This window comes from Fukomys damarensis, unplaced genomic scaffold, assembly GCF_012274545.1.
Source record: "Fukomys damarensis isolate Sample0158 unplaced genomic scaffold, DMR_v1.0_HiC HiC_scaffold_28, whole genome shotgun sequence".
In the NCBI taxonomy this organism is placed as follows: Eukaryota; Metazoa; Chordata; class Mammalia; order Rodentia; family Bathyergidae; genus Fukomys; species Fukomys damarensis.
The window spans coordinates 36,946,853-36,958,537 of record NW_022900940.1 but is presented as its reverse complement, the minus strand read 5'-3'; the positions used below and the strand labels follow the sequence as shown (position 1 = coordinate 36,958,537).

At 35.7% G+C, this 11,685-nt stretch overlaps 1 protein-coding gene across 24 annotated transcripts in view; it reads left to right on the top strand.

Annotated features, from left to right (window-relative positions):
- The window catches only part of Slmap (sarcolemma associated protein), a 140,755-nt gene that overhangs the window by 86,552 nt on the left and 42,518 nt on the right, over window positions 1-11,685 (top strand). For 15 of the 24 annotated variants that reach the window (XM_033756942.1, XM_033756934.1, XM_010612742.2 and 12 more), the window contains one exon: window positions 1,867-1,929. The exons of the other annotated variants lie outside the window; for them this stretch is intronic. In XM_033756942.1, coding sequence (XP_033612833.1) covers window positions 1,867-1,929 — 63 coding nt within the window. The remainder of the gene's footprint in view (window positions 1-1,866; window positions 1,930-11,685) is intronic. 24 annotated transcript variants of the gene reach the window in all.

Sequence of the window (11,685 nt, the reverse complement as noted above, 5' to 3'; positions counted from 1 at the left end):
TTTTTTTTTTTTTTTTTGGTATCGGGGATCGAACTCAGGACCTTGCGCTTGACAGGCAAGTGGCAGAACCACTGAGCTAAATTCCCAGCCCCTTACAGTTTGAATTCTGAAAATGTCATAGCTTAGATAGATTTTGTGTAAAATAACTTTTTATCTTGACAGTTACTTTTCTGCTGAGGGTTTCTGTTTTGCTTTAATTGGCTTCAGGTGGCAAATTCTATTTATCTAAAATTTTGTAATTTCAAATTTCTATTGGAGTTAGCATTTTAGAGTTAATGCTGTGTTGTTTCTAAGTATGTAACATATTCATCTCTCCCAGACATGGGGTGTATCTGTCTTATTTTGTGTTTTTGTCTTACCCTGATGGTGACTGTAAAGTGGAGGCTTTGCGCACCATACAACTAGCTAAGAGGTAAATGATAAATTTTAGAATAGAAGTGAAAAAGGCAGTTAACAAGAAGGATGTCAGGAGAGAGTGAGACACTATCAAAGTAGACATTGTCTGCATCTTATGCAACTTGAGATAACTTAAGAGTGGAGCAGGGGAAGAGAAAGGTTTTAGAATGAGAATAGTGCTAACTTGTGTGTCCTTTTTCACAGGCTTCAATGCTTTAATGCCTTCCAGATAGTCATCATGTTGAAATATATTTTTAATATATTTAATATATTTTAATATATTTCCAAAATGTGGGGTCAGGGATTTAGCTTGGTGGCACACCTACCTCACAAGCCCAAGGATCTGAGTTTGATCCCTGGCACAAAAATAAATAAATAAATGAAATCTGGTAGTTTTGAAAGATGCAAATATGTAATGAAGGATGTTATCTAGATTCAGAAGCAAAGTAAATAAAATTATTGCAAGAAAAAGGCTGAAACTTGAATTAAACCACTGTTAGATTTTGGTTCTCTCCATCTACTTTTTTTTAACAATACAAAATTCTGTTTGACCTGAGAAAAACCATTTATGAAACTCTTATTTTAAAATGTAAAGACACTTATTTTAATCATTTGGGCAGAGATAAACACTGCATTTTTTAATCATATAAGAGGCACAGATTACTCAAGGGAAGATTATTAATGAAAATAAAGGTAAAATTAAAGTATTACATCAGTTTCTTCAACATTTTAAGTAATTATTTTCTAATATTCATAAAGTTTTTACTTTTTGCTTCTTAAGTAGCTTTGAAGAGTGACTGATAGAGCATATACACTTGATTAATTTAGTAATAACAAATATAAAATTTTAAAATTATTACTAAAGTCTAAAATTTTAGAATTATTTAGGAGTACAAGCTTTCAAGAAGCGTGAAGAAAGGTGTATTTTAAATATGTGAGAAAAAATTTTTTCCAGTGGTGGTGCTGGGATTGCACCCTGGGCCTTCACACTGAGCTACATCCCCAGTTTAGAATCTCACTGAGTCATTCAGTTGCCCAAGCTGGGCTCAGACTTGTGATCTTCCTGCCTCAGCTTCCGAGAACACTGGGATTACAGATGTGCACCACTTCACTGAGCTGGGAGAAGCAATTATTTAGCTTGCTTTCTTTGTGGGGGGCAGGGAGTAGGGAGGAACTTTTTTTGAGAGAAACATTTTAAAACAATATATTTGGGTGACCTTTTTTGAGCTCTTTGGATAAAAACTGCACCTTTAAAAGCTAACCATTCAGGGTATAAACTCATGATTGCATAATCATAACTTCCAATTCTTTAACTCCAAAATATATCTGCTCCTAGTATCAAAATATATTCAGCTTTTATTACTCCGTCAGAGTTACCCATGTTAATACATTTCAGTTTTCCTACCTTTGCTGTTGGATTTCAAAGACAGCAACAAACTATATCCTTAAAGGTGTTTCTTTCTTTATTAGAGCACTTGCTTTCAAAGAGTGGCGGGGACTGCACTTTTATTCATCAATTCATAGAATGCCAGAGTGAGTACAGAGTATTTTTCACATTTTAATGAAGTCAGGGGCTAAAATGGAAAAATGAGAGGAAAAAATGAGGAGGATTTCAATGTGTTACAGAACACACAAAGAGCCATCTTCAGACAACAGTGAACCTTTTTATACTATTCATTTCTCTGTATTGAGAAAAATATTCCTATTGCAATTGCCTTCACAGATAAAGCTGACCATTTCCTACTAGCCACATACACACAAAGAAGAAATTTCAAACTTGTGAACTAAGAACCATTACTGATCAGAGAATTAAGATAGAATGTGAAGCACCTAAATTTTCTATGTGAACAGTTATTACTATCTCTTCATTAAGTTCTAGTTCTATTCCACCTTTGAACTTTAAGTTCTTAAATAAATTTCTTGTAGATTAAGTGTAACCATACAATCAGCTATTCAGTTTGGGCACTCAGTTCTGAAGATGGCCTTCAGGATAGCAGGAGCTTTCTCCTTCTATGGAAGGAGTAACAGAAGATTGTCCCACAGTCTCGATGCCAGCTATCTATCCTTGGAAAGTTGTATAAGGCTATTGTTGGGAATTTATTTTTTATTGGTAGTGTTCTTGAGACCTGCTAATTTATCTTCATTTGGGGAAATGGCACATTTCATTTTCACTTCCCCTTCTTCTCCCAACCTTCTCCTTTATCCCCATCCCTAAACCCCATTCCCATCTCCACAAAGTACTTTCCTGCTTCCTGTCATCCCACTTTTATTTTGCTCCTTAAATTACTTATGCTTTGGGTTTTTCATAAAAGAGAAATAATGCAACATTTAATTTTCTGTGTCTGAAGAATATTTTAAAGATAAATTACCATTTGAGGAAATTTAGACCCCTGATGAATTCCTTTTTACTTGAAAAGCACGTACCTGCTGAAGTCTGTAACAAAGCGTTGTGCTATTCTGTTGATCTTATTAATGATAAGTGAAGGTCACCACATAAAGGTTTGTTGATAGGTTATATACTTATTCTTACCAGATATTTCTCTCTCTCTCTGTCTCTCTCTCTGAGTGATTTTTCCAAAATTATTTACATATTACCTCATTTTGTAGGTTGTACAGACATAATTGATCCTCAACTAAATTTTAGGAGCTTGAAGTTTGTAATAGTCATGCCTTTTAATTACAGAAGATGCAAATTCAACAGATCAAATGTTACATTCCTTAGAGATATTTCATGCAATATGAAATTTCATTAAATGGTTTTAGTAGAGCTTCTGTTTTTGCCAGTTTTAGGTACTATTCAATTTAATATTAATTTGAGGCAATTTGTTTAATAAATGTGGTATATTTTTTCTTTCAAAATAATATTCATAAAGCATGCTTTTTAGGGTTTTTTTTTTTTTTTTTTTTTTCTTACTGGGGATCAAACTCGGGTCCTTGTGCTTGCGATGCAGGCGGTGGTTAAATCCCTGAGTTAAATCCCTGGCCCTTAGAGCATCCTTTTGTTTTTTTCTGACTTGAAAAGCTCACTTTTACAGGAAACTTTCTTAGTGACTTGGGACAAGATAATTGATAATTGCTGAAACCAGTAAAAGAGTATAAAATCTAAAATATAAATATTGAGGCTAAGGCAGGAGGATTGCCATAAGTTTGAAGCCAGCCTGGACTATATAGTGAGTTCAAGGCCAGCCTGAATGTAGCAAGACCTGTCTCCAAAAATAAAATAAAAATTATATTTATATTAGGTATATAAATAAATCCTTACATATATATAGATATTTACTTGCCAGGTGTGGTAGCACATGCCTGTAACCCAGCACTCTGGAGGCTGAGGCAGAAGGATTGCCTTCACAGAGAGTTCAAAACCAGCCTTGTATTACATAGTAAGACCCTGTCTCAGAAAACTAAAAAAATAAAATATAAATACTTAGAAGAAAGATTTTATATTTTTGTTACATATCGTTCTTTGATGGGTTATCTGTATTTTGAATTTTAGTTTTATTTTTGATTTTTATTATAGAATTTATAATTTGAGCCCAAAGAAGTAAGAAAAGATAAAGAATGTTTTACTGAGTTACAAGTTTCAGAAATCCTTTTACTTTTTGTTGTTGTTGTTGTTTGTTCCGGGAATCGAACTTGGGACCTTGTACTTGGGAGGCGGGCGGTGGCACTATTGAGCTAAATCTCTGGCGGTGGCACTACTGAGCTAAATCTCTGGCCCCCTTTTACTCCCCACCCTTTTATTTTTTAGTGATAAGATCACTACTCTACTCTTACTCCCTTTCTTATTTAAAAAAAAAGAGAGAGAACAAAAACTTTAATGTCTAATTGTTATTAAATACTACATTTATAGGCCTGGGATTTAGCTCAGTGGCTCTGCCGCCTGTCTTGCAAGCACAAACACCAGAGTTCAATCCCTGGTACCGAAAAAAACAAAACAAAACTCCATTTATAATAACTATGTAATATTTAGTTATAGTTTTGGGTTTTGTTTTGGTTTGTGTGTTTTATAACTATGGTTTTTTGTTTGTTTTTTGTACCAGGGTTCAAACTCAGGACCTTGCGCTTATGAGGCAGGCACGGTGCCACTGAGCTAAATCCCCGGCCCCTATATCTGTAGTTTTAACATAGAACAATATTTTTAAAAGAAAAGGCTGTTGGGAGATTTTCACTGCATCATTGTTATGGGGCAGAAAATGGACAAATAAACATAGCAGATATCACAGAAGTTATGTTAATTGAGGCAAGTCCTCTCAGTGGGCTATTAATAAAAAGGTGTTTATAAGGACTATGTAATTGCATGGGAAAACACTAAATATGTGGTACATAGAAAAATAAAAATATAAGCATTCCTATATACAAAGCTAGACCGAAGATCAGAAAAAGTGCAGTTATACCTAAACATCAGAATTCTCTGGCTCTCTGAGCACAGATGGTGAAAGTTTTAGACTGCAAGTTCATGTAACTAGGGAGAGGCCTGTTATTGGAATCAGCTTGCTTTCTCAGTTTCGGGTAGCAAATAGCAATGGTTTAGTTATTAATGATTTCTATCTCAATTTTTTCCATATCTGTTTGGTTCCTTAAATCTGGATAGCCAGAGTTGACATGTAAGGGCTCCCTGTGGCTTGATGTTGTTGTCAGAAGGGACGTTTTGTTATTTTATTCCATTGTGCAGTAAGCAAGTCAGATTCAGCAAATGTCTTATGCAAGTGAACCTATTGTAAGCACTTTTGAAACAATTTTGGATTATTCATTAACAAGGTCACACAAACTTTTTTGCTGCTATTTTCAGTGAAAGGCATTGCTGATTTTTTGATAGGATTTTTGACTGATTCATGATCTTGATTATGAAGTTTATTCAGTTTGGAGTAACACTTCACAATTTTGTTTCCAGTCTTTTAAAAAGCCAATGTTAAATACCTTGCCCTCATAATTTACTAGTTCTTATATAGAATTAGTTCGCTTTGTATTTTAAAAATTAGAAAATAGGTCACTTCTGGTGGCTCCTTCATGTCTTACCTTTATTATATTGATAGATTTGTTTTTCAGTTTATGAATCCATAAGAACAGTATGTATGAAACACTTTTCAATTTGTTTTCCTTTCATGGTAAAACAGATTTTTTTAAAATTTTATTTTATTTTTGGAGGAAAGCTCTTCATCTCAGTTAAAAAGATTGGACTTTAAACAGATTTTATTTTTTTCTTTTTTATTTTTTTAACAGATTTTAAATAAAACCTTTGGATAACTCCTGAACTGTAAAGCAAATATTCTGTAAAAAAACAGCTTCATCAGGGCCAGGGATTTAGCTCAGGGTTCTACCATCTGTCTCACAAGTGCAAGGTCCCGAGTTCAATTCCTGGTACAAAGAAAATGGGGGGGTGGGGAGCAAAAAAAAAAAGAGCTTCACCCCATAAAATCTAGAACTAGCAAGTAACTTAGCAGTGAAACTTTTTTTTATTAGTACATTTTTACAGTACATAATGATTACATTACTCATGAGGAAGGTGGTACATGTACAAAACAAATCTTAATTCTTTCTACTTCCCTTCCCCCTCCCCTGCTCCCTCCCTCTATCTCTTGGTTTCATTTACAACCTAGCTGTTCCCCCTCTAGATACCTTCCTGAAAGAGTTAAAGACATCACATTAGTCATTTATGCATTTTCATGTCTATAGCAGCACAACTCATTATAGCTAAATCTTGGAAGTGGCCTGTACATCCATCAGCAGATGAATGAATAAAGAAAGTATGGTAATTATTCACAATGGAGTGCTCCTCTGCCATAAAGAAAAATAAACTTGTGTCATTTGTAGGAAAATAGATGCACCTTAAGACCATAATGTTAAGTGAAGTAAATCACAGAGATATAAGCTTAAATAGCGTGTGGTTTTTCTTATATGGGAAATCTAAAGTGTAAATAATTGAAAGATCTCCCCATTTTCTATTCTCTATCTTTTAGTTTGATCTTTCAATTATTTATATTTTGGATTTCCCATAGTTTGAATGGAAGTTCTATTTTTAGTTTTTTGAGGAATCTCCAATACTGATTTCTATAGTGATTGTACTGGTTTACATTCCCACCCACAAAGAGTTCCTTTTTCCCCCTTCACGGTCTCATCAGCAATTTTTTTTTTTTTTTTTTGAGACAGGGTCTCACTATGTAGTTGAGACTGACCTGGAACTCACTATGTAGCCCAGGCTGGTCTCGAACTCACAGTGATCCTCCTGCCTCAGCCTCTCCAGTGCTGGGATTACAGGCATGTACCACCATGCCCAGCAGCATTTATTATTATTTGATTTTTTTTCTTATTTTTGAAGGCAGGTTCTCACTGTGTACTTCAGGATGGCCTTGAACTCATGTAGTCATGGCTGGCCTGGAAGTCACAGTGATGCTCCTGCCTTGGCCTCCCGAGTGCTGGGATTATAGGCATGCCCCACAATGCCCATCTATTATTTGATTTTTTAACTGCCCAGGGCAGTTTCCCTCTTAATGGCAGAATTAGCAAGTGCCTTGACATGAACCTCATGTTTTTCTATTCTTCATCCATGTTTACTGCTTTTTTTTTTTTTTTTTTTTTTTTTTGGTACTGGGAATGAACTCATGTCCTTGTGCTTGCGAGGCAGGTGCTGGAACAACTGAGCTAAATCCCCAGCCTGATGTTTACTGCTTTTGCTATTACTGTTAGACTAAAGTTTAATTCTCTTAATGTTTTATTTCTTGGGTTTTTTTTTTTTTTTTCTGATTTTCAAAAAATTTCTCTATGAGTCCCATCCCCATTTTGAACTATGGTCACTAATCTCTGTGTGCTTCTTTCATTCCCTCCTTCTGCTAGGGCTTTGCTCTCACATAGACATTGCCTTATTTGGAGGAAGGCATTCAGTCAGCATTACTGTATGATTGAATGTTTACTTTTCATCACTCTATGAGATCAGCCTCTCTGAACAATCTCAGGATTATTCCAATTGTGTAGTCTATTTAGAACAGCTTTAAACTTTCATTTTTAAAAATTTTATTTCCCTATGGCTGAGGATTTAGCTCAGTGGTTCTCGCACCTGCCTTGGAAGTGCAAGGGCCTGAGTTCGATCCCCAGTATTTAAAAAAAAAAATCTATTTCCCTAATTAAAAGAGTTTGTTTATGACAAAGAATAGAAAACACTTGGCATGGTTTCCTCTTCATCATAGGTTATATCTCCATTACATATCTCTGCTCATTTCTTTCTTTTTCCTTAGTGAGTCTGATTTAGGGTACATTAGAAGGTTGCTTATTTGTACTTATTATTTCCCCAGTCAGCCAATTTTACAACATTTCTATCAGATTTTTTTCCAATATGACTACATACTGGATTTGGTTTTAAAGAATATAGCTTTTAACAGTTCAGTCCAGTCTTGGTGCACCCATGTTCACTTGAACTTCTTTTGACTTCATTTTTTTCTTTGTTCTTTGTTTTTATTTTGTGACAAATAGTAATTTAGTTACATAATTCATTTTTGTCATTTAAGAAATCAGCTTGATTCTCTTCTGTTCAACTTTTCCATCTCCATCACGTTTTCTGACTGAATGTTTAGGTGATGGTTCTCAAATGTAGTCAAATTTATTATACCTTCAATTCTGCTCTTTCATGGGTTCCCTACAGCAGTATTTGCAATAGTGTTAGGGCCAGGCGTTTAGCTCGGTGGCACTACACCTTCTTTGCAAGTGCAAGGTCCTGAGTTCAATCCCCAGTACCAAAAAAAACAAAAATTCACAATAGTGTAACACTTTTGTTGTTGTTGTTGTTCTTTTGAGACAGGTTCTCACTATGTAGTTCAGGCTGTCCTTGAACTCACAGTGTATCCCAGGCTGTCCTGCCTCAGTCTCATGAGTGCTGGGATTGCAGGTGTGTACCACTATGCCCCGCTACTAGTTTAAAACATAAAATAACCCAAAAGGCCTTCAGTAGTCAGATAGTTAAATACACTGCTGTCTGTTGAGTTAAACAAGTATGATACGATACATAAGAATATAGAATGTATTCACTTTATATAAAATTCAGAACCACTAAAGTTATGTTATTTAATCACACTTCTTTGAGTAATTTGGCCATAAAGAAACTTGAGAAATTTAAATACCATCTAAGTCAGAAGAGGATTTACCTTTATGGAAGAGGCCGGGTCTTGACTGGAAAGGAGAATGTGGAGGGCTTTAGAAGTTGTAAGAAAGTTCTGTTTGTTGATTTGGGCTGTGGTAGCATAGAAATTTGCTTTATAAAAATTTATCAACATACACCTTTGTACTTTATACTATATTGTGTCCGTTAATTTTCACAATAAAAGTTTTAAAATAGGAGAAAAATGAATAATCATTTCTCTAGAGTAACCCTCAAAAAGGGAGGAGATTAAAAGAGAAATCTTCTTACTTTATTTTCTCTTTCTCATACTTCCAAGCCAGACAGCTCTTTCAAGACCCATGGTTTTCACTTCAAGGAAGTTCTCTTTTTGAGTCTCTGGTGGGGATAGGGTCAAATGCAGAAATCTGTTTCTAACCTCTTTTGATTCTGTGTTTACAGTAGTGACTTTTATTATTCCAAAGCATTTAGATTGTTACATGTTTGAGACAATGCTTAGAGAAATTTAAAAACTATCACAGAACTATAGACCACTTTTATTATAGATCACTAGGGATTCATCAGATCTGATTATATAACCTGAGTTTCAATACTAATAATCACTTCTCGGCCTTTTGGCTAAGATCAAATATAATTTCAGTAGTGATAATAAGAGCAGCTGGTTAGTATTTAGCACTTATATAGCAATACCATTGACTTTTTATGTATGGTTATTCTTAATTTTTTAGGTTGAGGAAAACAGTCAAATACTTTTTCCAAATTTAATTCCTTTAAAAATAGATGTCTAATCCATGCATTCAACAAATAGTTCTACACATTTACATATGTACCAGGCATCATGGTAGCTATTGGAGCTTTAAAAGTGAATGAAGGGGCCAGGGATTTAGCTCAGTGGTTCTTCTGCCTGCCTTGCAAGTGCCAGGTTCACAATTTGATCCCCGGTACCAAAAAAACACTTTGTAAAAGTTAATGAGACAGCTGGGCATGCTGGTGCACACCTGTAATCCCAGCACTCGGGAGGCTGAGGCAGGAAGATCACTGTAAGTTTGAGACCAGCCTGGGATACATATTGAGTTCCAGGTCAGTCTCAACTACATAGTGAGACCCTGTCTCAAAAAACAAAACAAAAAAAAAGGTGAATGAGGCAAAGCTTTTCATAGTGGAGTTTATATCTGAAGAGACAAAAACTAATAAGCTAATAATGTCAGGTAGTTCTAAGTCCACTGAAGAAATGAAAGAATATAAGGTGACAGGGCATAACAATGATAGTATGTGGCTGAACAGAAATGGTATTAAACTGCTAGGGATTTAGCTCAGTGGTGCCTTTGCCTGCCTTGCAAGTGCAAAGTCCCAGGTTTGATCCCCAGTTTAAAAAAAAAAAGGAGAAGAAATTAGAAATGGCATTAAACTGTGTAAGTTGTGTGCTCATTTCAGTAGCATATAAACTAGCCATTTGATGTCCTAAAACTAAGATTAGAGTTTTAGAACAAATGCTTCTTTAGAATAAAAGACCAGATAGAAAATACTTAGATTTTATAGGCTCTACAAGGTCTCTTTTGCAACTACTCAGTTTTTCCAAGGCATTATGTAAATAAATGGGCCCAGCTGTGTTCACACAAAACCCTGTGTACTGGGGCAGAAGATTAGATGTGACCCAGTGGAGTGGAGTTGGCTGACCTCTGGGGCAGACCCTTGTAGATCATAGAGGGCGCATCCAGTTTTGTTTTAAGAATGAAAGTTTTGAGCAATAAATTACAGTCTTCTGATGTGGGTTTATAATTTTTAAAATAAGTTAATACATGGATCTTTAGAGAAAAGCTAGAAGAGTTTTCAAAGTCTGTGTTTATACTATTTTATTATTTGCTCTATTCATGTAATAGGCATTTGTGAATGCCCATTGTGTGTCAGATTTGTGTTGGAAATTAAGTTATTGATGACATACCTCCCTACTTACACTAAACCCTAAATTCCTAGATTTATCACATTTATCTCTTTTTTTGTCACATTTATCTTTGTAGTACATGGAGAATACCTAGTACTGTGCTTTATACACTTCATACACAATGAATATTTGAAGGAATTTGTACATCCCCCAGAAGTTCATAGTATGTTGGGAAGGGTAGGCATAATGGGTAGTCACAGTTTGCCTTCACGCAGATATAAATAAAGAATAGGTAAATCCACAGAGGCAGAAAGCAGACAGAGAGGACAAGGACTGCCATGGTCTGGGGAGGAAAATGGGGAGTAAATGTGGAATGGATATGGTTCTTTCTTTGGGTGATGAGAATATTTCAGTACTAGATGGAGATGGTTGTTACATGGCATAATATATTAAATGATACTAAATTGTTCCTTTGGAATGGTTATTTTGTGTTGTGTGAATTTCACTGTCAGTAGGAAAGGGGAAAAAAGACCATATACTGAGGAATATGAAACTTAAGAGCACTAATTATAAAGGAAAGATTGTGCAAACTTTCAGAGAGAAACAAAGATTCTCATATTAGTAATGAGCCAAATTATGAAATAGCTGTAAATCTTCAAATATTTTTGTTCCCTTTCTCCTGCCCTCCCCATCACCAAATACTGATTTTGAGGAAGGGGAGTGAAACAGTGTCTCTGTGTCATCTAAGCTGGCCTTGAACTTGTTATGTAGCCTAAGATGGCCTTCAACTTGCAGTCCTCCTGCCTCCACCTCCCAGTTGTTGGGTTAGAGTTGTGTCCCATCACACTGGGCTTGACCATACTGGGCTGAAATCTTAATAGCTTAAGTTGACAAGTGTTTCTTTCTCACTCCTGCTTCATGTCCATGGGAGGGAGAACACTGCTCCTTATGTTATTTAAGGATCTAGATTAATGGAATCTTTACCATCTTAAAATGTTTCTGTCTCCACACATTTCTTGAGTTCCTGTAGTGGGAAGTGAAAAAAAAGGTAGGAAACCATCTTTGAGTGCTTTAGCCCTGGCTGGTAAGAGTACTGCAAGCCTTCCTCGGTGCTCAGGAGTTGGGGTGTACCGTGCGCCCACATGCATAGAAAGGCCAGGTGGATCAAGTCCTGCTGAGTACCGGGCGTCTCTGTTGTGGATGCTGAGGAACAGGAGCCAGGCTGTCATTAGACTTCTTCTAGCTGTAAGTTGGAAGACAGTGGAACAAACTTTTCAAAATACTGAAGGAGCCGGGCATGGTG